This window comes from Pagrus pagrus (assembly GCF_965226575.1).
Source record: "Pagrus pagrus genome assembly, chromosome: 17".
NCBI lineage: Eukaryota > Metazoa > Chordata > Actinopteri > Spariformes > Sparidae > Pagrus > Pagrus pagrus.
The window spans coordinates 24,132,077-24,158,297 of record NC_140201.1 but is presented as its reverse complement, the minus strand read 5'-3'; the positions used below and the strand labels follow the sequence as shown (position 1 = coordinate 24,158,297).

The 26,221-nt window shown below is 42.0% G+C and overlaps 1 protein-coding gene across 6 annotated transcripts in view; it reads left to right on the top strand.

Annotated features, from left to right (window-relative positions):
• The window catches only part of ptprua (protein tyrosine phosphatase receptor type Ua), a 207,308-nt gene that overhangs the window by 144,138 nt on the left and 36,949 nt on the right, over positions 1-26,221 (top strand). For 3 of the 6 annotated variants that reach the window (XM_084379439.1, XM_084379437.1, XM_084379438.1), the window contains exons 11-18: positions 1,522-1,624; positions 3,509-3,788; positions 7,412-7,448; positions 16,806-16,944; positions 19,326-19,355; positions 19,769-19,929; positions 20,275-20,462; positions 25,217-25,289. In XM_084379439.1, the coding sequence (XP_084235565.1) occupies positions 1,522-1,624; positions 3,509-3,788; positions 7,412-7,448; positions 16,806-16,944; positions 19,326-19,355; positions 19,769-19,929; positions 20,275-20,462; positions 25,217-25,289 (1,011 nt within the window). The remainder of the gene's footprint in view (positions 1-1,521; positions 1,625-3,508; positions 3,789-7,411; positions 7,449-16,805; positions 16,945-19,325; positions 19,356-19,768; positions 19,930-20,274; positions 20,463-25,216; positions 25,290-26,221) is intronic. The other 3 variants (XM_084379442.1, XM_084379441.1, XM_084379440.1) reach the window with 1 other exon arrangement.

Here is a 26,221-nt window from a genome sequence, read left to right as displayed (position 1 = left end):
TTGTTATTGCTGACTTGACCACAGGATGAGAACAGGTAGGTGAGAGCAGTGACACGGTGGGCAGGTGGGTCTATTAGACAATTTGCTGTGATACTGGGTTGTATATTACTACACCTTATATAAGCACAGCGGGTTCAAATCTTGTGTGGCTAAATGAGGCTCCCTTGGCTAATATTAATGCAAAACATATTGAAAGGAAATGCTGAAAGTATTGTATGGCTAAAGTTTTTTAGTTTTGTTTGCTAGTTTTGTTTTTTGTCTCGATGCCACCCGCTCTGTATGGATCAGGTGGTATAAACCACTTGTATTATAATGATGTCACCCTGCTGATTAGGGTGTCATATCAGAATGCTCAACGCTGCTGGTGCAGAGCTGCACAGGTGCGTTAGAAGTTGCTGTACTTGGCTATACATGATACTGCTGATGCAAAACATGGAGCTCGGTTGACTGTTACCAGATGATTAAAGTTTTATTTCTTGAAACATGTCAATAAAAATGGGCCTGAGTTGATCTAAACAGCAGGAATTTCAACAGAAAGATTTATCTTAAGTCCTTTATTTGTCGTAAAAGCCCACACTGTAAACAGTGCAGCCTGTTCTCCATCCCTCCTTATTATCTGTACCTGTTCCATCTGGTTTAGCCTCTGTGGGCTCACAGCTGTCAAGGTATACAATTCAACCTCCAGTACCACATGCTCTCTCCTGGCTGCGCTGTCAAAAAAAAGCCCAGTGGGGAAACCAGCTCCTGCACCATTTTTGTAGCGAGCATGAGAGTGTAATGTTGCACTATTAGTCTTTTCATAATTCATGCTGGATTTAACCACCTAACACAGTCTGGCTGCAACAATCCTCGACACCGCTGCGTGTACTGCAGACCTCAGCTGTTGTGTGCAAGCACGAGTGTGTGTGTGTTTTCGGGATGACAGGTTACACAAGCTGATTTTTACAACAAGCGTTAATGCCTCAGACGCAGAAACGTTTCCCCCTCCCCTTCTGGAGCCTTTTTTGTTTCAGCTTATCTGTCGTACCAGGGTAGCCATTTGCTTCACTACATACTCCAGTTAATTCTCTCCCTGTAGTAAACAGAGATGGGAACACTCAACCTGATTGTCCCCAGAGCTTTGCTGAGGTTGTGCAGCTTTGAGATCTGTCCTAATTATATTATAAGGGCCTCTTGTTTTCTCTGTAGTTGGCTGCTGTTTCGAGTCATCATCAGTCAGTGGCACTGTGTGGGAGGCCTCCACACACTGTAGTACACAGGGGACAAGTGCGGGTAATGAATAAAGATAGCACACTCTATCTTTGCTATGTAAGGGTGGATGAAATACTAAAATATGCAGGCAGAAGTGCAGCTACGTGTCTTTTTAAACTCTTGAATAAACAACCCATATTTGATCCTTCTTATGAAATGCAAAAATGAAGCACTCAAAATGATTCAGGTTGTCCTCCACAGTATTTCAACTTTCTTCTGACTCTGCCTTAACCCTCCTGTGTGACTTTCCCACTTCATTTCTTCTCTCAGCTCCGGTCTTTGACTATGAAGACATCCCCTCTCCGCTGAGTGAGTCGGAGAGCACCATCACTGTGCTGCTGCGACCTGCGCTGGCAAGAGGGGCTCCTGTCAGGTACAACTAATACACTGTTCACTCCTACGCCAGCATTCATTCAGTGCTCATCCGCACTGTGATATTTATAGCTGCAGTCAAAAAGAGCTCTCCTGAGCAAATGCTTCTGGAGGCTTGATGCATGGCAGATGCCATTTTAAGAACATACATGAAGAATTTGGGTTTTTTATTAAAGTTTTGTAGGGGGATCTACTCCTCCATCTGGCCTGGGTCACATCTGATCCTGTCCTGAGTGAGGCAGTATTGAAAGAAGAAGAGAAGAGAAAAACAACATCACTCTCTCTCTCTCTCTCTCTCTCTCTCTCTCTCTCTCTCTCTCTCTCTCTCTCTCTCCTGAAACCTGACTCACCATGTCAGACTGTTTTGGAATGACGGCACATACCAACCAATCATATGTTGACTGGTTGACAGCCGTGTCACAGTAACGAGAGCCACACTCCAATTTCAGTCAGGAATCCTGGTGAAGAAAAAATTGAGGCACCAGGCTTTAAGAAAAAGTGAAAGAGAAAGTCCAATCGTTCCTAAAAGAATAAACTCCTCTGGGTCAAACATATCTGCGAGGCAAGCCTCGGTCAAAGACAGACAACAAACTCTCTAAAGGTGGCCATGAATATTGATTCCTCTGGAGAGCTATTGACATTGCTATTGGCAAGATAGACACACAGTACATCTTTGAAAATTTTAAATGAATTTTGCATTTTGAAGACGGAATTTAGTTACAGTAATACATATGACAGAGCATAAAATGACTCGACCAATAAACATTGTTTGAGGAGCTTAAAAAAGAAGGCTGTTGAAATTGTATATGATTTATTTAGATACTGTTGTGTATACACTTTATTATAAATTACATTTTTTACTGTGAAACCTCTTTCACATTGGACAACAAACCCCACTAACATCTGGCTTTTGTCTTCAGTGTGAAAGAGTACATGAGGCTTTCACTCCCAGGTCAGATGACTCTGCAGCAGTCATGAGTGTTTATCAGCTCCGGCTCCGTTCGACACTGATGGATACATGACACCCGGGTGGACATGCTAGTTTTGCCCCTTTTTCCGGAGCGTTGCTATGACGCACAGTCCAAACGATGTGTGTGAATAGTTTTTCATCCGTCTCGGTCAAGCAGTGCTCAAACATTGTTCAGTTTATAAGACAGGCTGAAGTAACAGATATAAGAACCAGCCTAACCACTGCGACATCGCCCCTGGCCTCTGTGACAGTACAAGATCTGTGCTGCACATGAACAACTCTCAGCAGAGACGGGAAAGAAGCGAGATGGCTCACTCCTTGTAAGGATGTTATTGACTTAAGACTTTTAAAAAAAAGTTTTTAATGACAATTAAAAATTAGTGTTTAAAAGTAAAAAAAAAAGGAAGCAGGTTATCACCAGAGTGACAGCTGACTGCTGCTAACTGTAGCTGCCATTAGCCAGATAGCTAACTTCAATCAGCAGTCTGCTGCCTTCCACTGATGCCTTTTTACATGTTTTCCCACATTTCAGCAGTTTTTATGAAATGTATTTGGTATTCTGCATTAAACAGAGGCACACGTCTGATTATCTTTTTTTCCATCAGAAGATTTCAACTACACTATTTGAAGGGGAAATTCTGGTTTCATGTAACTCAGATGTTAATTGTTTGTTGTCTTGACTGTTTTGACTGTCATTCCTTTAATTATTTAGAATATTTTACTCCAGTTTCAACCTCGACCCACAAGCTACTGAGGAAAGAAACCAGAAAATATTGAGAAGTTTTCAGAAGCTGGAACTTTAGACTTAGACGACTTTATTAATCCTTTTGACTGTACAGTCTGAAGACATGTACATACGCGATGATGTATTTTGCATTATTTTGGAGTCCTAAGCACCATACTGTCCTCCTCCAGTGCCTACCAGGTGGTGGTGGTGGAAGAGGATGGTTCCCGTCAGGTGAGGCGGAGGGAGCTGGGTGCCGTCGACTGTTTCCCGACACCGAACTCCCACAATGAGGCGCAGGCCAAAGGGGCCCCACATTACTACACAGCTGAGCTGGCTCCCAGCAGTCTGCCAGAGGCCACCCCCTTCACCGTGGGTGACAACCACACCTACAACGGCTACTGGAACAGCCCTTTGGACCCCACCAAGAACTACCTCATCTACTTTCAGGCCACCAGTAACTTCAGAGGGGTGAGAACCGTTCAGATGCCTGACAAGGCTTTTGTTTCTGGTGCTCAGACGCACTGCTTTTATGTTTTAGCAACCTTGACAGTCAATTTAGATTTGCGTCGAGCAAGTGAGAAGCTGGGAGGTAGTATGCTGGCAGCGCTACAAGAGAGGAAGCAGTCTACTGCATAAACAAGGCTTTATTTATCAGCGAATGGGCTGATGTGTGTAATGCATTTTCAGGACGGCTTCGGGTCGATTGTTTCCCTCTGGTAAATCTTGGACTTGTTAATGTTGCACCATTTCTAAATGAAAAACCCTCAAAAAAATCACAAAAGCAAAGTGGCCGAATTAATCTTAACTGCTTTGGGAAGTTAATTACATGCAGAATACAATGTGTACTCCTGCATTTTTTTGCAATGGTCCAGTTGTCAGATTCTCTCATATTCAAGCTTTTTAAAAACTTTAAGAATCGTTTCTTTCTGCAGGGAAAATCAAACACTGCCTCCCAGGCTTAAAAGCATCTGAAAAGCAACTCCTCGAGCAATTTAAAAAGTGACTGAAGCATGAATAAGGAATGTGCCGGCCTGTGTGCACAGAAGCAGTGAAAGTAAATGCTGTTTAATTCATTAGGGCCATATGGAGCTTATGTGTGCCTGCCTGTCTGCAGCTTCTCATCTAGATATCAGTGTGTGAGTGCTCAGAGGATGCTGCCAGTGTCCTCTGGGTGCTGGTAGGTGGCTCTTCAGAGCTGGGACAGCCACAATTAGCCTCTGGTCGGGGTCGGGGCAGACACGCTGAGTCTGACTGAAATCTTTATCATTTGATCTGAAATCAGCATTAAACTCTTCCCCTCATTGACAGCAATTCTTGATAATTCTCCCTTAAGACCAAATTAAAAGCTCTGTTGGCACAACAGCTCTGGGACAGAAATCAGCCAACACAACAGACTGAATAATATCATTCATGTTGAGGATTTTCTTTTTTGTCCTGCAAACATTTTCATCTCCAGTCTATTTCCTCAACTATCACCATGTTTCACGAGAGATTGGCTTCACACAGAGAGAGAAAGAGAAAATTATTTTGACAATTACCCCGGATAAATTAGATGTACGGGGCTTATTGTGGACCATGAGCTGCCATTGAATTGAAACAGTAATTGCTTTGGCAGATTTGCCTTCAGTGGGGCTTGAAAGATGCATGATTGGTGCTGCCAGTTTCTTTTGATACACACGAACAGGAAGCACACACACTTTTCCCTCTAATATCTAGATTACTGCTATCTATTACCCAAAAAATATTATACAAGCGCGCTGATATTTCATTTTCAGCCCTCAGTTGAGTTTATCATTACTCATCATCTGGGATTACCTGTCACTCATCACAGTTTTCACTTGCTGGATACACTGGCATGCGTACTGGCTAGTGTTGAGTTCTTATCTGTTTTTGATCCAGCTCCAGATTGGCAAACCAGCCACATTCACTAAGTTAACTAATCTGTTATTGACTCTTTTATCTGTCATTGAAGCAGTTTACATCAGCAATAGCTAATTGACCTTAATTCTGAATGTAAGTAACCTTCTAAACCACCAAAATACATTCATTTCTTCAAGTCAGTGTCTGTACTGTCATTTATTATACTGTCACCCTGTAACAGCGGTGTCTGACTGTCAGTCGAATTGGGTGTTTTTGCTGTATTGAGGACAGTCAGAGTGGTGGGTGAACCTTTAAGAGGATCAGTATTGTAAAACAAAGCCAAAAGTCATACTGGAGCAAAAGTAAACATATCATGTTAGAATACAATATATATATAATATTTAATATGATATATAAAAGTGCCGGTGTTACGACCGGCTCTCAAGCCACAACAAAAAGAGGGAGATGCGCACGCGCTGATCAAAGTTTAACAAAGGTAATTAATTAAATTAAGAGTTAAAGATAGTATGAGGTGTGGATATCAATATCAGTAGTGTATGTAAGGGTGTGGGTGCTATGATCAATGTATGGTGGGTGTTGTATGTGTGACAAAATAAGCAAACAAAAGCAAAAAGGGAACAAAGGTCTGCTGTGGTGGAGAGTCAGAGAGAGACTGGCGCCAGGTAGGCGGGCCTCAACATTTTTCTGATTATCCGAATCAGTATTTCTTTTGTCTGAATTATTATTTTTTTAATCCAATTTCTGGTAAAAAAGGACAATATTCGCCTTCAGAATGTAGTGGAGTGGAATTGTAAAGCAGCAGAAAAAAGTACCTCAAAATTGTACTTAAGGACAGTACTTGTGTAAGGAAGGGTTGGTGGAGACCAAAACTGAGCTAATAGGAGAGAATTGGACCCAATTGTCAGGTACCAGAAACATGGCTGCAAATAAATACTATTTTTTCTCCATGTGTGCTGGATGTGTAAATGGCCAAAAGCTTGCTAACATACCAATTATAATGTGATAAAACTATTTTCAGCTTGTTCCACTGTTCTCAAGTAGCCCAAAATATCAATTAATGCTGCTTTAATTAAACTCTCAATCATATCATATTGATATTGTAGGCTGATAAACTCAGTTGTTCTTAATCAGGAACCACTCAGAATGAAAAATAAGGTGTGCCGGATTTGAAGGCTGTCATTTCAGTGTGATATATTTAATCAACAATCCCATACCTCATGTTGCTCATCTTATTTCCGAGCTGTAGATCAAGGTTGTGAACACTTAAGTAGACTGCCTGTCAAGTCTGGCGTTCATGTTCTCACATGCATCAAAACTTTATTACACATCCCAACTGAATCTTTGAGTTCTTGTTATTTATACCTATATTTGCCCACAAACATTGAAAGCTGAACCTCAGTGGATTCTGTAAGGGATAAGAAAGGATTCAGATTTGATAAGCAGATCCAAAACTGAAATCAAATTTGATAAAATGATTAAAAATCCACCCAGGGATGGAGATTCTTCAATATACTGTATATCCCTCTTTTTAACAAGATTGGAGGCTCAGTTGCATCAAATTGCTACTTTGACAAGGACTGGGGTTTCTGTTCGAAAAGGCTAAAAACCCACCTTGACAGAGGGCAAGATGACACATGACATACTACCTGCCTCTGCTTTAATAACCCCTGGGTGGGAGTAAATATGACTTATCTGTCACTGTTAGAGATGAGAGGAGATGAGAACCCACTTGAAACAGATTTCCAATTAAAAAGGTAATTTGGCAACCGTTTTAGGTGAAAGGGTTTTGACTCCAATCTCAGAGCACAGATTAGCATAATTGCCCATAAAGGCTGATTTAACTTCTTTAAATCTTAATTTGGGAACATGGCCTTCCATCTCAGGGATGGAGGTGGCTGTTTTGGGGGGGTGCTGGAGCCAATCAGAGAACCAGGGTGCAGGACCTTACTTGGTGAAGGGTGGCGTAGGTCTGTCGTATCACAGGGAGATGTCATCCTCTCGGAAATTTCAATTATTTCCTCCACGTAGCAAAGGTCTGGGTGACTTTGACACACACGGCTGCCTGCGTTGCAACTTTTAGACAAGGTTGTGGATTTCGGCAGGCTGACTCATAATTAACTTACACCGTGGTGTTTTTTTTCTCATCTAATCATCGTGTTGTCATGCTACCAAGCCAAGTGAAATAACTCTGCCTTTTCTTTTACTCACAGGAGACCAGAATCAACTGCATTCGGATTGCTCGCAAAGGTAACACTTGCTTTCCTTTTCAATTTTAGATCATGTTTCATGTAACATTTTCACATCAGTAGGTCATTATCATGTTATAATGATTCAGTTTACCTTTAAAATGGCTTTCATGAATATCAGATAGAGAGGTGGTTTACAGCACAAAACAAGATAATGGTGCTCTTCTGTTAGTGCAGGTGGAGCTGTGGCTTTATAAGTTAAAAAGAGCTAAAGTGAAAATGGAACCTCAAAGTTTTGTTCCAGAAGTAAGAAAGCCTCAAATAAAGTCACACTGCAAAACAAAAATAAAACCTAAAGAAAATAATGGCATAAGAGACATTAACATTGCTGTTGTTGTACACAACTAAACTTCTTGAATCTTGAATCTGACATTCGTAAATACAATTCAACCCTGAAACATTTAGACAGCAATGGTATTTTTTTAAATCTATTCCTTGTGTTTATGAATTATTTCTCCTTTAGTGGCCTTTAACAGACATAATTTACATAAGCACACCACGTCGTTTAAATGTTACCAGCTCGACAGCTACAACAGTGTAGCTGTTTCTGACAGCAGAGATCACGACTAAACAATTTGGGGAAAAGAAAATGTGGAGAAAGTGTTTGTGGGTGTCATGGATATGGAAGAAACTAAGTCACAATGACACATGTACATTATTGGAGCTGTAATTTTTTGTATGCTAAAAAATTATTCATTATTAAGTGTGGCAATAGATTTTTTTTTTTTTGCTTGAACTTATCATCATGAACTCATTGTTGATTGTGTGATGGAATATCTATAGCATAATGATACCATCTGTGTGGCGATTAGTTACTCTCACTATTCAGTCTACTGGGAAAATGGTGATCCAGTCAGCCTGGCACCATTCCCATCTGCTTTCACATCTCCATTATAGACTAAATGAAGGGATAAACTCACATTTTGTCCTGTATTGTTGGTACTACGACTCTGAGGACAAGGGTTTTGCTACAGCAGCTAGAGTAATACCTCTAATGAATGCTAAGGCGTGGGAAAGTTGTTTGTTTCCGCTTTAAGTCATACAGACTTAAACTTCAGATAGTGAGTGCTGTAGCAGATAATAATGCGTCTTCAGATATTGATAGTTATCTTTGGAACACGCTTAATTTCTTCAAAAAAACAAATGAAGGAATGCTGGATGGAAAGCTAATGGAACAGTGGCTTTCTAGCCACGAAGTGACATAAGGAAGACTTTCAATTCATCGGACTAATTTCTGACTTTGTTATGGGCGGCGCTTTACATAAATACATGTAGCTCTATAATATATTTCCATTCTTGCTCTCTTTTGGTGCGTACACAGACTGAAGAAGAAAACATTCAATCATCACTTCATCATTAGTGCACTGGACAGACGACATATGTGGCTTTTTCTGATCATCTATATTAGAGTATAGTATGTATTTAATCACTTGAATGAAAACTACTTGTTGTGTGCATAAGCCAAAAATGTTTTCCAGCCTCCTGGTTTATTTCCACAGTGAGGCCTGCTGCAGCTATAGAGGTGTCCTGTTATATAGACGTCTCTTTTATAATGGTGGTCTATGGGGAAAAGGCTTGTTGAGCCACATAGTCAGCGGCTGTCACTGGGTGCCTATTTCAGGCGGTATTCAGCTCCCCTCTGCTTTCTGTGTGTTACCCTTTTCAAAATCCCCGTCGCTATGGGAAATAAGAAAAACAACCTCCAATGTAGCAACCTATACCCTGAAAATGGAAAGTTACTCTCACCCTAACCTGTTCGCTAACAGTATAAACCTAAACAAGCTAGCAGCTCTTACCTTTACTTTTGCAGAGATTTAGCTATTTTAATGCCAGGGCTCTCCTCCCCAGGGGCGCTGTCACTGCATCTTGGGCTTCGTACCGCCCAAGATGATTGTGATTGGTTAAAAGAAATACAATCAGGCAGAGCCCATACCAGAATGAGAATTGGTGCAGCAAGACCTTTTTTCCGTCGCTTTGGAGTGGCGTGGGCCGTGTACAGCTCTCTAAAAGGGTAATTCCACCAATTTTACACATTAAAGTGTGTTTACATAGTGCCTACATTACCCGCGATACAATTTAGCACTGAGTGACATCACTGGAGGCAATTTATCAGATAACACGCAGCTTCCTCTGGAGCAACAAACTGTTTTATAATACTTTTTTTTACATAAGCAGTAGTTCTTCACAAGCCCTGTGAACACACCTTAATGTGTAAATTTGGTGGAGTTGCCCTTTAAATCATCCATCAAACTGCATTTCTTCTGCTTTCTGGTAGCCACCAGTGATTGATTCACCTGCATTATTAAAAGACACTAACCTTTACCACCAGTGACCACATGCCACCAAATCAACCGAGGATCACAACTTTAAAGGTTGTGGATGTAAATGATTCACTCATCAGCTTTATTGTTGAGATGTGGGTTTGCCGGGTTCTTAGTGACAGCTTTACAACACGGATCCTGGGGCTGACACATTAGCAGTCAAGTTTTTAACAAGTCCCTGGTTGAAACCTTTTATCTGATCCACTTATTCTGAGGTGAAAATGAATTAGAACATCCTAACCCAGCTGGTATTGTAGGATTTGTGTCATATTTGGGAGAGCTACTTTGTGCTGGCCGTACATCCTGTTGTATTAGCTACAGTTTAGCCAATGTGTCTGTCTGCACTGAAGTGGAATCGGAAATGATACCGGCTCATAATGATAATAACTAGTTAAGATAATAAGGTAATATACTTGTTTAAGGTGTAATGTGGTTGCCCGATGGGCTCCTTTGTTAAACTGTGCCTTGCAGTGTCGCAGCCCCACGTCTCACCATTTATACTGCTGGATAAAATGTTATCATTATCTATTGTAATAAGAGGCTGAAAATACGAAATTCAAATTCTGAAAATGCTTCCACAGTAGCAGCAGCACTGGGGTGAGACAGAGGCCACCACTTGTCTCCTGGCTAAAATAATGTTGAATGAGTGAATAGTGCTTCTCTAGGTGATCATAACCACTGCAGGATTTTCTCATGGTTTCAACAGTGTGATATAGAGTCCATGTGAGGGACTTGGGCAGTTATCCTGGATCAGGTGGCTGTTCAGGGGCTTTGACACAGACTTAGTTTTGTGTTGGGTGCTTCAGGAAGGAAGCCCCCTGTGCCAATATCCCCCCTCAACAGAGACATGGCAGGAAAGGTGAAAGCAAACATGCATCCGTGTCTTCCCTCTGTTCCTCTAGAATCACTGACACTGACATTTTGGCAAACCCCTCTTGGGCTCCGATGGCTTTGAAATCCAGAATGCGGCAACGTATCCCTTTCTTTTTTCTCCCTGGGAGAGGAAGCGACCAGGAGTGTTTGCTTGAGAGACAGACACAGATAGAAGGCTCTCAGTTCAAACAATAGGGGAAAGGGGGGGATGGGGGAGGGGGGACGGAGTAGGGATGGAGTTGTTTCCCCCCTTTCCTCCCCGCTGAATTATGTCTGAAGTTTGTAGTGCTCTTGAGAAAGGTGGCAGTTAAATTGGATTCCTCTCCCTGAACTCTTTCTTATCTGAAGTGCGATGACATCAAAGAACCCTGCCTTATATTATTGTCTGCAGGCGTGTCACGAGAGCAGAGGAGGTGAGCTGCAGGATTATTTAAAGGAGCCATTTTTTACTGTAGTTGTGCAAGACTGTGGCAGGCAGGCCCAGAGGACATGCTGATGTGACTCCAGTTCCCTCGGAGGTGGCACAAAGGTCCTGTTGAGACTGTTCCTGCCTGCTTTTCATTTCCTCTCGCCAGCTTCCCACACACAGATGCTGCCAGCTGTGTTCACCAGAGCGCTCGGCCAAGCCGCTGCAGTGGTGGGCGACTCCTTTTTTCTTCTTCGACACCCGGGTCTTCTTCTTTGTTTTTTGTGTCCTCAGATGAAATATGGCCAACCTTAGCTGACACTAAAGAGCAGTGTGAACATGTTCATTACAAATCAAATCATCTTGAAAGACACAATTCTGTTAAAAGAACAGGCTGTGATTCATGTCAGCTCAGCCAGGAGAAAAGCATTAAATTCACATTTAGCCTTTGCAGCATTTGACAAATCTGTGTGACAGCTCAATGGAAGGACATCATACCATAAATACTTAAATTGTTTATTTTAGGGCTGCAGAATATATCGTTTTAGTATCGACCGTCACATCACAGGATGTACAATGTCATGTAGGGCAGATTAACTGAAACCATTTTGCTGCTCGACATAAAACCAAACCTGGAACAGTTCTAATTTCTAATGAACAAGAGACATCTGTCTGATGTTATAAAATTGAGTCAGATTCAAGGGTTCTTGGATACATGGGTGTTTTACTCTTGTGAGTGACGCGCAGGCTCTGCATGCACAGAGAACCTCAATCTTTCTTAATCAGTTAATCAACAGGGCCTGCTTTGATTGTTTAATAAATGCACTCCCATCAAGAATGATTAAAGGATGAGGTCACCCAAAAATGTAAATGTAGTCATTATCTACTCACCCCCATACCGATGGAAAGTCGGGTGAGGTTTCGTAGTCCACAAAACATTTCTGGAGCTTCACAGCAAAACAGCGATGCAGCATTCTCCCAGAGCAGGAGAGATATTGTTCCCACTTCAGACCAGGTGCACGTTTAGCTTAGCAGCTAGAGTGAAGATTTCAGCTTTAAAAAGGGCGTTTAAAACTGACTTTCTATCAGCATAGGGATGAGTAGAGATAATTTTTTTTAATTTTTTTTATTTTGAGTGAACTTATCCTTTAATTCTTCCCAAAACATCAAGTTAACTGGAGGAAATTCATGCAACTTATATTAGATAACCTGGTTTTAAATGTTAAATGTGACAAAACATGTATATGCTGTTTAAGCATTTGATGTACGGGTTGAAGTTGGTCCCACACTGCCATTTACTACCACAGATGAACATATAAAAGCTTCTAGCAGCTCAAAGGGCGTAACTTCTCTTTTTCCTGGTCAATTTTTAATGTGAAACATTTTAGTAAGTGGTCAGTGTCACTGACATGAGCTGACATTGATTTTTAAAAAAGAAGAAGAGTGGAAGTGATTGGCTTTTTAGATTTTATACATTTATTTCATTAGTTCAAAGGGAGTACATACTGACACATTTACAGAAACAGGAAACAAAACAAGACAGCATTTTGAAGAAGAGGGAGAAAAAGAGAAACTAAAAAGCAAAAGTTAACCACAATATCTTAAGCATTATTTATCTTCAGATTGCAACACAGGGCAAAAGGTTGATTAGTCCACAAACCCACAGCTGCAGACACATCCATACACCGCATATACAAACGCATTTACAGAGTGTGGATACACATCTACACGTGTACATTATGCTGCATTTATCTACATTTATAGTGCAGGTAATTCCAGCCTCCTCTGTGCTTGTTGCCTTTATTTGTTTTATATGCATTTTCTGTCTTCTTTCACAGATGATGAAGTGTTTACAGTACAGCGCCTTAGCACTGATTAAAAAACAAACAAAAACAAAAAAAACAGGAAAGCAGAAGCGATTAGAATTATTACATAAGGAGAAAAAGTGTTTCTGTTAAAAACTCATTGCAGGAAAGTGGTGAGTGTGACGGGACTCCACACTGAATTTAGTGACTGTACTACTATAGTACAATTTACAGTGTGTGTGCCTAAGTTCTCTTTCCTCTGGGATGTGAACCACAGAGCAATTATAAATCATGATGACACATGTTACCTAATACCTAAGACCTCTCCATACCTGGATTTCCCTGCTTGACCACTGCTGGATATTTTGGTGCAGTGAAATTAACTGTGATAGCCAATTTCTAAATATGGCCCTAAAAGCAGAATGACTCACCCAGTATGATTTGTGTGATTATGGCAAGTCTGTTAGGCTGTATTGTCTGCCAGGAGCTATAGTCGCCACCAACCCACAGCTTATCAAGCCAAACTCAGCACTCTGCCTCACTGTAAGGCTTTTTTTTTTTTTTTCTTTTCAGTCACAGACAAATGCCAATAACTCCCCCGTGAAGCATCATCGCTTTGTTAAAATACAGAGATGTTGTCCAATTCAGTTGTGCTGCCAAGCTCGCTGAGAAAGGCCTGACAACCTTAAACGATTATATCTCCTTGCATTTTGTTGTATTCCCCGTCTTATTTGTTTTCTCATCAGTTGGCTCGTTAGCGAAGAGCGCGCTGCCAGATGTGTAATAATACTCCTTCCATTCATTCATACCTAATAGCAATTGTTCACCTTTGGATAAAACACAACAGGGATCCGGGATGATTCACAGGGAGGGAGATTTCATGCTCTTGGCGAGCTGAGATGGCGATGCAGACAGAAATGCGCTGCGACTGTGACATATGGGTGGGAGGGAAATAGCTGCGGAATGAGCGCATGCATCAGCTCGGTGAGATAACCAGAGCGTCGCCTCTCACAAGCCAAACACGTTTAGCTCCTCTTTGTAGATGCTCGCGTTGCCGATATCAGTGTGCTGAAATCGTGTTCAAGCTCTCTCTGACACTGTTTAGTGAGCTCTTTATTCCCTCAGAGCCTCTAGACATTTTATATGGTAATACACTAGCTTGCTGACTAGTTAGTCTTTTTAAAGCTCTAACTGGATATGCGAAGACCTCAAACACACCTCACTCTCTCCTCGGCTCGTTTGAATTATCCTGGGGGTGATAACACCACAGAGTGATGATCCTTATCCTGGCAAGGCCAGGATTACTGTAGGAGACTCAATCAGGATCTGCAGCAACACCAATCTGTTTATATATACAGTGGTAACACTTTGTTTAACAGGTCATGGCAAGTATGTGGTAATTACCAAGGGAAATATTTGATTTTTTTTTAATTACCCCTAATTACCACAATAATTATCTCAAAACTTCTGCTTGTGTCATCCAATGATCAACGGATATTATCTTGAAACTAGTTGGAAGCTAAGCTGCAACAAGTCACTTCTATTTAGTGGCCTGCTGAGTGGAAGTTTGGCAGAAGCTAATTGGAAATCATAATGGCGTGATCAGCAGAAGTTCAGCAGAAACCACTTCGAAGTTTCCTGGAAATGTATTACAGAAATTATCAGGTATTTATTAACTGCCTGTTGGAAAATAGCTGCATATTATGTTTAAATGATAATGGGGGAGGTGGGTCTGTGAATTTTGAGGTAAATATTGTAGTAATTGGGCGATAACTTTAAAGAAAAGTCAGATGTGTCCCTTGGTAATAATCACCTACTTACAGTACTGTGAAATTTCCAGACCTGTATTGTGCCTCTATAACTGAGTATGTATAAATTGGACTTGTACAGTTCACAGTTATTCTTTGCTAATATTATCACCAGGTAGTCAATGCATTATAATGTGTCGCATAATGGAACGCATGCCCTGTAGTGCCCTCAAAGTTTTCCACAATGGAACAAGAAAAAATAGTGTTCATGCCCTGTACATCACCATCTGCTAACAATCCTACAATGCAATGTATAGGCTGTTTTGCTATGAAGTTGCAGGAGCAAGTGAAAATGGTAAAAATAGTTAAAAAAAAAAAAATCCATCCATTCTCCTTGTGTGTTTTATGGTAGAAAAGTGTTTGTCAATGACTTCAGTTTGTGCTCCACCACAACACTGCGCACTGTGCACAACAAGTTATCACTGCTTTATTGGAGAACCTCAGGAAACTGCGTAATTTTTGTTGGTAAATGTGAGGCGTTCCTGTCACACATGCCTGCAACCACACACGTGTTTAAACTGATGTGATTGGTTGGCAGGAAAATATGATGAGTGGGCAAATTAACGGCAAAGTTGCGCTGATTGGACAGAATTCAAAGGGATCTGCTGAATTTGAGTTAACCATTATGATTGCAACGTCACAACTTCCTGGAGGAACTGAGCAGTTTATAGATGGAAAAATTACAATCATGCAAAAAGACTATATGCGTCAGTGATGGCACAATATGATGAAAGTGTACACTGTGTAACTATAGAGTAACTACGGACAGACACAGATGTAGAATTTCGAATCAATCCCACACAGAAATAGAAGATTATTTAATTAACACATTATCGCTTGGATTGTACAAAACCATACTCACTAATGTCCCCATTAGTAGCATCTGGCCTTGCAGATGGCTGTAAAGAAAGGTCAGTTCAGGTTTTCATGGGGGTGTGTGATTACAACTCAAATAGTACTTACAATATTCTTAATGTACAGGCCTATATGGAGGAGTGGTAAGCAAACAGCTGCTTTACACAAAAGACAATAACAGGATGTAAGATAGCATTATACACAAACATGAAATCCCCAAAGCAATTCAGCTTCAGCTCCAAACGGTTTACAGTGATAGCACAGACGTAACAGCAGACTTCAGTGCTTGAAAATTGCAGTGCTCCGCTGTACTAACGTAATACTGTCATTCTGTCTTAAAAGGTTATTGAGTTTTTTTGTTAAGATATTGTCTTGAGTGATTTTTTTCGAGTTGAGATTGATGTCTCTGAGGTTTCTATGTCTGCCAGCAGGATACTATTACTGGAAAGACACTTGGCTGCTGAATGTTTTTAAATGTCATGTTTCAGAAAACACCGCCAAGCATTCATCTCTGTGTATTTGTGAAATTACATTTACACATATCCTCAAACCTTGGAAAATAAAACCAAAACAATTTGCATAGCTAGATAGAAACCTCCACGAGGGGTAAACGAGAGATTATTTTTCTGCTCACCGTTTAGGCTCCGTCTGAGGTAAAAGAAAAGCACATTTTTCTCACAGAGCCTACACCATTTTTCTTGTTTTGTGCAATAAATCAAGGTACAAGGTTCACTTATTTATCATTTTACTCAGCGTTGTAAAATGAAATGCTATTTGTAGTCTCTCCATGCTACTCACAAAACCAAAATATAGATATGGATGAACAGATAATAAGTCAAAAAAAAAGTAGAACTATTTTCTGAAGTGTGGAGTAAGAAGATGAGTTGGGAAGTCTCACAGCTTGAAGGAAAAGCTGTTCAGTAGTCTGGTGGTACAGTAGCGGATACTTCTGTATCTTCTGTCAGACGGCAGGAGGGTGAGCAGACTGTGGACGGGATGGGTGTCGTCTTTTATTTCTTGACTCAGAATCAGTCAAAACCAGCAGATTTCCCACCCAGCAGACCTTCAGTAATAAGACCAGCAGTCGCTGCCAATCGTCTTGGCAATAGTTTTGTTTGTTTATGGTAATTATGCGAAAATGAATGTGCCGATGATTTATCGACATCAAACCACCACATGTAGCATCTTGTTTTTGCAATTAGAACCGAGTAACCATTCACAGATGCTGTCTTTTGTAAGATTCCTCCTCTCTTCCTCCTGCGTTTCCTCACCTCCCTGTCATGTGTGCAGCTGCCTGCAAGGACTCGAAGCGGGCTCTGGAGGTATCCCAGCATGCTGAGGACATGGGTCTAATCCTTGGGGCCTGCGTCGGCGGTCTGGTGGTCCTCATCCTGCTCCTCGGAGCCATCGTCATCATCGTCAAGAAGGGGTGAGCTGCTGCGAAAGTGTTTCTGTGTCTGCCTGCCAGTCGATGTGAGATGGGTCGGACCTTTTCTGAGTCAAACATTTACAGTCTTAAGTCTTATTGTTCCTGTGTTGCATTTCTAAAGGAGTAAATTTATCTCTATCCCACTTGGCAGCTAGGGTCTATTGAGGAAAGCATTTGGCAATAAGAGTGAATTACAACCAGAGTTAGTGGAATGGTAGAGCATTAATCCTTAACTCTCCCACCGCTGCCGCAGCCAAGCTTTTTTGTTTCATCTCATCTTTTAATTTCAAGGTCTGCGTGCTGGCTGGGCACATTCAAATGCAGCCTGCTCACACTGGAATCGTTGGCTGCTTTCCACCTGCAAATTACCTCTGTCGTCAGTCGCACCTGCAGTGTATTCTTCCTCCGCTCGCTGGGCAATGGTGGAACACTCATCTGAGTGTGAAATATTTCATCAAGGGGCATGTTATTCCATTGCCCACTCAATTACATGAGGCGAGCAGCTGTGAGGTGCCAGTGGATGGGCTAGTAATTGGTTAGGAGGTTGTTTTTGCTTTTTTTTTTTTTTTTTTTGGAGAGAGGAACTTCTCCGCCTGAGAAATTTTCTCTCAGAGAATAGAGGGAGAATGAATGGGATGTCTGGAAGAAGGCAGTGACTGATAAGATTCACTGGGCCAATCTCGCAGGCACAATAGGAAGTAGACAGCCACATGGGGGCTACAGGAGCAGGCGTGTTTATATTTAGCCACATGATATTGCCTCTGTGCACACTGTATATGTAAATGCTGAAAGGATTGCTTTAATTAAGGAGGAGTAAGATCATCCCCCCATTAAGGCAAAAGTAAAACAATGGCTGCTCCCTATCAGAAAATGTATAATTTATATACAATTTAGACAATAAATATATATTGATATTTTATACTATATGTCATACAGGCAGGATTTCCTTTTTTAATTATTTTTTTGGCATGTTTTTATTTTTTGTTTCCTTTGTTTTTTTTATATCTGGGCCCTTGGTACAGTATGTAAACTTCTAGTAGGTACAAAAAAAAAAAGTTGTGAATTGGTCCAGTAGATCACTTGTTTAATGAAGGTAAAATTTCTGTAAATGTCTGGTGGATTTGGTGAGAGCGACATAGCAGCTGTTTCTGGTTTAACAATCTCTCCAGGGATCCTCTCCACAATAATGCTAGACACTAAAAATAATAACTAAACTGCAGCAGTTTCAGCCGTGTCAGGGCCGCCGGCTGAGGCATTCTACTGGAATACACACTAAAATATATAAACATTAGGTCTGGTACAGGATATAAGTCCAGGATATAAACTCAGGAAACATCATTCTACCCTTGACAAGCACTGATTTCAGTCATTGCCAAACAAAGTACATTATATATGTACTGTACTGTATTAATGCCAGTGAAAGAACCAAAATCCCCAAAAGTCTATCACTTGTACTCTTAACTTATTTATGATGTTTTGGTGCTCAGACCATCGTGAAAAATTCAGCTGATACATTCTAAGTGTTGAAGGTCAGAGGACCCAAAAGACTAAATACTTTAATCGAGTGCAATTGATTGTGTGCAGAATTCTTGGGTCTTTCACAGTCCAAGTTTATGATCCAACGCCCCTGAATATTCCGTTAAAAATTCCCGAATAATAAAGCACACTGTAGCCATTCTGAATGGGTTCAACACCTCGGCACACAGCCAAATAACTGCCTTGCTCTACATATTAACCTGAGATGCTGTACTCTTGTTGACCAGAACATGTAAAATTGGAGGAAAAAATGTGTGTTAACTGTATATTTACATTTATTCATAAACTCAATTATTTGTTAATGCTATGTGCATTTATTGGTACAAGTGTCCACTTAAGTTTAAGCCAATAACCACTGCGAACCATAAGTTATTAAGCATTCACCCAAAACTGAAAATTCAGTCATTATGTCTTCACTCCCATGGTTTTGTCAGTGCTGGAACATTCTTGTAGATAATGACTACATTTTCATTTTTGGTTGAACTTATCCTTTAACTAGAGGTCTGTGTAGAGGGAGGTGGAAATGGGACCAACCCTTGAAGGAATAGGTCAAGAAATGACATTAACATCCAACATAAATACAGATATAATTAAGATAAACCTTAGAAAATGTAAAAAACAATTAACATTTCCATCGGTGCAGAGCTGAGTTTTGGCGTGCAGCGGGCTCTTTCCTCATTCTCGATGCTTTGATCCTGTTTCATGATTGCTTGCGAGGAACATTCCAACGCACTGAGCATCTTCATTTATCTCTCTGATGCCATCTTGATAAACCATGGTCACCTCTCTTTTTTTTTCTCCTCACTCTCTGTCTCTCTCCTCTCCTCTTCCTTCATGCTAATCAGAAGGGACTTCTATTCTTACCCTTACTACCCGTAAGTTACTCTTTTCTCCATCTTCCACCTTGACACCATCTTCCCCTTTGCTTGCCCTTCGTAGCCCCAGGGTTACTAGAGTGGAAGTCAGCATTGCTATCTCCACCCCATCCTCCAGTATAGACTCCCCCCCTTGCCTCCTCCTTCTTCTCCTTTCGCCTCACCACAACCCCACCGCCACCCCTGGCACTCTCTTGCTATCACCAAATCGCACTTTCCCCCTTGTCCAGTTTCAATCTCGTAGCTCTTATATTCCCCCCACAGTCCAATTTCTCATCTCCTCACCCACCCTCCTCTCCTTTCTTCCTTATCTCTTTGCCTGTCTTTCTCTCATTCTGCCCCTTCTCTGCTGTCCTCTGCCTATTATTACTCCCTGCCCCTCTGTCCTCCCGCCTCTCTCTGACTCTCTACAGTAGGAAGAAGGTGGCCATAAACAAGGCAGCCATGTCCTACAGGCAGGAGAAGAGTCGGAAGCTGAGCTCTTTGGACTGCAGCATGACGGAGCAGAGCACTCTTCAGCAGGATGAGAGGATGGCCCACTCCTTCATGGATGCCCACGGCTGCAACGCTCGAAGTAAGACAGCGAGGAACATATGGGTACTCTTGAGAAAGTGTCTAGAGAGATGAAGCTCCCTCCTTCCTGACCTTCAGCCATGTTTACTTCCGAGCATGTATCCAGCCTTTTCTGCCAGGCCACAAGGTGCTCTCAGCAGAGGAATATCCTGCAAGTCTCTTGTCTGTTTGAATATTCTGCAGTGCCAGTCAGGCCTCACGTCTCTGCAGAACCGCTGACTTTTTTTTTCTTCCTTGAACTGCCCCCTAGACTTTTCAGCCCATTAATAAAAAAAGAGTAGAGTCCATGTCACCGAGTGCACAATGTCGGCAGCACGCCTTGAACTGTATGTGTTCTCGTCCCCAGATGAGCAGCGGAGCTCCGTCAACGAGTCCAGCAGCTTACTGGGAGGCTCGCCCCATCGCCACTGTCGCAGGAAGAGCTCGCCTTATCACACGGGTCAGCTGCACCCCGCTGTAAGGGTGGCTGACCTCCTCCAGCACATCAACCAGATGAAAACAGCCGAGGGATATGGCTTCAAACAAGAATATGAGGTAAGAGAAAAGAGTAGGAGGTAAGATACACAGTAGTAGTAGTGAGGTGTACTTTCTGACTCAAGCTTTTCTTTATGGTTTGAGCTTGGACCTTATTTCCAGTGGAGGGAAATCTTGCTCCAGCTTACAGTATTATATGATGCTTCTAACAAGTCGGTGAAGACATGGTTTTCACTTGACTTGCATGCACAGAGCCCTGCCAGCTGGTGTATGTGTAAGTTCAAACATTGCTTATTTTAAAAGTAGTGTGGGAGTTCTGGTATAACTTGGGACAAACTGGAGACTTTCCGTTCAAGAAAAAAGACAGGTGACATTATGGAAAGGCCGAGGCTCCGTCACATTTTGAATTCTTACACCTACCTCTTGTTTTCAAATGAACCCTTGACCCTTAAAACAGAGCTACAGAGTGGTTGAAATCTCCCCCTGTGAAATAGGACAACCCTTCAAGACCCTCATATGTCATCAGCAGTCGTCGATGGCGTTTATGTAAACAGACAGAACCAGACATTCCCAATATGCCGTCTACAGTTGTGGTGATTTCTCTTGTGTTACTGTGGTAACCCTTGTATTATCACGTTGCCATTTGCAGTTTATCTGATGAAGAGAGGAAAGCATGGACGCTCGCAATTTGTTCACAGCGTCACGCTGTCAATCAAGTCATCGAATGTAAAAAGAACACTGCTATATTACCTGGGCCTAGCAGTGCCAACATAAGCAACATGTGTTCCCTGCCAGTCTGCACTGATATTAAGGGAGCAGAACCAAGTGCAGCAACTTCACTGCTGGACTTTAGTTACATTTCAGGTGTCATATGCCATCACAGGGGGGACTGCAACACGGAATTAGGTTAAAATGAACAAATGACAATGTAGTGTTAGCTAGCTAGTTGAATAAATAGTTTAATGTATAATGTTTTGGAGAACCTCACCTTGCTTGGTAATCCTTGCTTATTAGAAGTCCATCTTCAGCCGCACCAAATCGGTTGAAACCGTTGTGAACCTCAACTGTGCCCTCCCATCAACGCAACAACACGATTGGCTGATTCCTGTAGCGAATGTGATGAAGCACGCGATTAGCTTTTGTAGGGGAAGGAGCAGGATATGTGTGATACAACCGCCGTCTCTGGACTTTTCTATTCAAATGTCGTTTGTCTCCTCTCTAAAATGTCTCTGCTAAGTGGTCTACCTCTGGGACAATGGTTTGATTACAGCTGACTCAGTTAAATTGCAGCTCTAATCGAGTACAGATTAAAAACTGAACGAAGTGTCAAGTGCAGTGTGAGAATAAGTACCTGCATCAGTGTTTACTTCAGTCAAACTTGGATTCAGTTGGTGGAACAAGCCGTCCCTATTCATTCTCAGGAATTTGGAATGAGATGAGGAACTTAACAACCCGTAACCCCTGGCCTCTCACCAGCTGAACTTTAAGAGATTCTAAGGCAGTGCATGTTTCTGATGCTAACGAGCTCAAACCTGTGAGACGTTGTGTACAGAACACAAGGTAAAGGTAGGAGGTAAATGTAACGCTTTCTCCAACAGCTGTACACCAAGAAAGAAAAAAACAAGCGAGGACAACATAAGAAAATTAGCATTGTTCAAAATTTGCTGATTTTATTTTTTTTGTACCAAGCCCATCTGTATTACTGCAGACAACTACTGTCTACTTTGAAAAGGTTTAAATGGAGCGTTTAATATTCATGAGCAAGCAGTAAAATGCTGTTTTACCTCATCTGCATTACAGAGATAATGCAGATATACTGAACTTTCCGGTGCTGTGGGGACTAATTATGCCTTTCCAAGTTTCTCCTTTCAGCTTGCTTTTTACTTTAATATGAATCCTCCACATCAACCAGTGGTGATGAGGCTTTTTTACTTTTTTTTTTTTACACGTCCACATGCAGGAAGCCAAATGCACTTTTTCGATTCATTATGATCCCTAAGGGTCCGACAAATTTCCCCCCTCCAAAATCAATATATGGGTCGCTTTTTCACTCCTCGGTCTGGCTCCCCATCGCCTGGAGAAATAAACAAGATGAAGGGGATCAGCGTGCACACTACTGTCAGACTTCATAACCCTTATTTCCCACAGGGTCGCGCTGCTGCCATTGATCAGGCATGTTGCAAGGCATTGTGGGGGGGTTGTGAATGAGTCAGGCCCTCTGTGTGGGCAGGGTACTGTATGTGTTCGCTCGGAAGCCAACATCTGGAACCAGAGTCACTGAATAAACACAGTGACAATCACCCTCCATGACTGATGCAGCCCTCCTCTGGGTACAGCCATGTCATTTTGTTTTCACCTGAAACTGCAGCGCCCCCTCAACGCTGCAACACAGTGATATGATGCAGAGCCCATATTGGATTTAACAGTTTTGATGCATTCATCAAGGGGCCAGACAAATGCCTCTGTGTCTGCTGGATGTGTAAATAGGCGAATGTTTCAAATCAAATGTACGGTATCAGATAAACCCTCCAAGATGTATCATCTTCTTTTCAAGGGGATCCCAAATGTTTACATTAGTCATAACAACTTTATTTTGGTGCTTTCTTCTGCCTCCAAGTGGCTGAAAATGGTCAATTACTGCAGCTTTAAAGGTGCAGCAACTACTCCTGGAGAAAAGCTAGTGCATTGAGTCTCATCCTCAGGTGGACAAATACTTGCCCTGGGTTAAGGACCCACAAGAAACTGTTTGGAAAAGGGCAGGCACTTTCAAAAATACTTGGCAGGACCAACCATCCGTCCATCACTGTCTATCACAGGATAACGTCAACCAACGCCACCACTAGTGGAGCCAGATGGTAAATCAGACTCATACCGAAGCCAGCCGAGAGAAAAGAGAGACGTGTGACAGAGTGGTGTTCTCTGCCAGTTCCTATATGACTGGTTCTTTAGCAGCTACGCTAACCTCGTTAGGAGAGGCCATTGTTGTTTTCAAACGAACAGCCACATCTCCCACTGTTTGTTTCATCTAAACAGCACCCTTAGCTGCCAGTAGCTCCTCAAAGGATGCTGATTGGTTCAATGCCTGTGTGGTTTAGCCACAAGCACATGCTGTAACTTGAAGCCTGTCTGAATAGATTTGTGAGATCAAATGACGACGCTCTGGGTCGGGTCTCACTGAGTGGTCATTTTGATCGCTGGATTCCAAACCCTGTAATCTCTCATTTATCATGAGAGATTAAAGGGTTACCCAATATAGTGAGTAATGCATTTATTGTGTTTGGGTATCTTTTAAAAAATCAATACAGGTATATAAACTAATATCCCCCTCAGGAACACATGGACACAGGAGCTGCCCGTTCTTCCCTACTTTATGTTCTTGAAAGAAGTAGCGCAGCGCAGGGCAGTGGAGCGAAGCTGACCTGCATCAGCGGTGAATGGATCTGGCTGACCCGTCTCCCACGAAAGTGGTCATTTTTGGACAATAGACAATGATAGTTGCCAAGCAACCAAGCTGCATCTCCCAAACATAAAAAAGTATCAATGGTAAAATCTGAGCTGTCAGTATGACTGCCTGTTGCCAAAGTAGGTACAAAAACAATTTGCCTTTTTTGTGTCATTTAAATAAAAAACATTTTAAATGAAAATACAGACAGGTATTTTCAGAAAACATCAGGAACCAGCAGCATTATAATGTTTAATTCAACAAAGTTATAGCACATATAACACATAATTGAAAAAGGTCAAAATGACCATCATGGCCATTCGAGTGTTAAAGAGCTGCGAGCAGGGCCTGACCCCAGTCAGTCAGAACCGACACGGTCACACAGAAACAGTCCCGACACTTCAAAAGAAAGAAGCAAAGAGATTTCTGAACTTTGACTTTTATTGTTGCTGATTTATTCATTTAGTGTCACAGAAAGATTGTTTGAAAGTTGAACCCAAATTTTCAGGGCTGAGCATGCTGGATCAAGCCGATAAGCTAATAATGAAGAAACAGGCAAAATAAATCCCTGTGAAGGTGAACAGGATGTTGTTGAGGCTCCAAAAAACACAGGGTGCTGGGCGGAGGCGGGTTTGTTAAGCAGGATTAGATCAGGTATTACCTGCACAGGATCCACTAGCAGATGTAATCCCCTGATCAGCTTGCTTCGTGCAGCCTGTCCGGGGTCTCAGGTGGTCCCAATTTGGCCCCCCGTTGCTCAGTTGGGATCGGTCGGCTGCAGATGCCTCAGTCATCGAGGATGTGCCTGCTGATACACCGCAGCACAGACTGTGACTTACAATTCAAGAGAATATGACGCGACTCGAGCAAGGCCCGTCCACACTCATATGTGTTTATTCTCTCCTCCTGCGCTTCCTTCACTTACAGTATTGATTTATATACAATGACTCATCTTGCCGCAGCAGCAGATTTAGTAGATGGGTGTCATAAACAGCTGTCGCAAATTTAGCTGTTTAACACTGAGGTATTATAGAGCCACGGTGTCGATGAGCAGCGAGCCTCACGCTGTGTCTAGAATGAGAATGACTGCAGCGGGGCCGCCGCCTCCTTCTCAAGGCCGCAGCCATCTCTCAGTGCAGCGTGTCATCTCCGAGCCGCAGTCTCTCCCCGCTAAGTCGTGGCAGATGTCTGCTGATGACTTGGCAAGATGCTGTAATAGTGAAGTCGCTCAGACAACCTCGGGGTAACACTTGCATTAGCAAAGTCGTTTCTGCTGTGAGTTTCACGACGCATCAAAGATAAATCACCGCTGTTTTTGTCGTTTCTTTTTTTTTCCTCATCTTAACTTATGATCTCTAACTTTATGTTGCAGAGTTTTTTTGATGGCTGGGATGTCACGAAAAAGAAGGACAAGACCAAAGGAAGGCACGACAGCCTGCTTAGCCGTAAGTACTCCGGGTTTACAAGAAATACAACAGTGATGCTGTCACCGCCTGGCTGTGTTTCACTAGGTTACAGCACACCTTAACTTTAATGGCTTTTCATACATACACTGTAAAGTACATTACCATTTAACGACGCCACTGCTGTATCTCACGGGTCTGCCAAAGACACTCAATAATTATTTTTACTCCCAGTTGAACGGTTGTTAATTCTGAAAAAACAAAAATCTCTTGTTATAATGTAATTAAGGTTTGATTAATTAAAATTGATTGTTGAACAGTGGATCTAACAGTTTATTTAAAAAGTGCCAAAAACAGCCTTTCGGTGTGTCAGTCTATGTACGGGGGTAAACAGAGCTGACATGAGGCGGCCCAGTGAAGGTCAGCAGCTGCGTGCAAGTGAAGCTGAGACAAACTTCCTGTGGTCTCAAACTTCCTCTGTGTTCATTTATTTAAAATAACCATATAGCTGAAGATTTAGCACAGCTGATGTCATTAACTTGGATTTGTGTTCATTTTCTCACGCGACACGTAATGTTTACGGGCCGCAGTCAAATCAGAAACAGAAAAATTGATATTGAAAACAACACTGTGTTGAATGTGGCTGGATCAGAACACAGGTTAGGTGACCGCAGAGTGCAGGAGGAACCTGAATGGAGCAGACAATCACTCAGAGGAGTAACTGTCTGTGTGTGTAGCTGCATAGTCACAGTCTTTGTTTCAGTCTTCTCTCAGGGTCGTTGTGAAAAAGCTTGAGGGATAAAGTGTAGACACAAAAACCCTGCAGTTGACTCTTTAGGTGGGATAGCGGCTGTCCGTGAGACAGGTGTCATTACGGGTTTTCCCAGACTGACTCTTGAATGTGCATTCCGTATTATTAGCCAGCTCTTTCAGTTAGCTCTGGCAATCGTGTATTGGTAAACATTGTACTCACT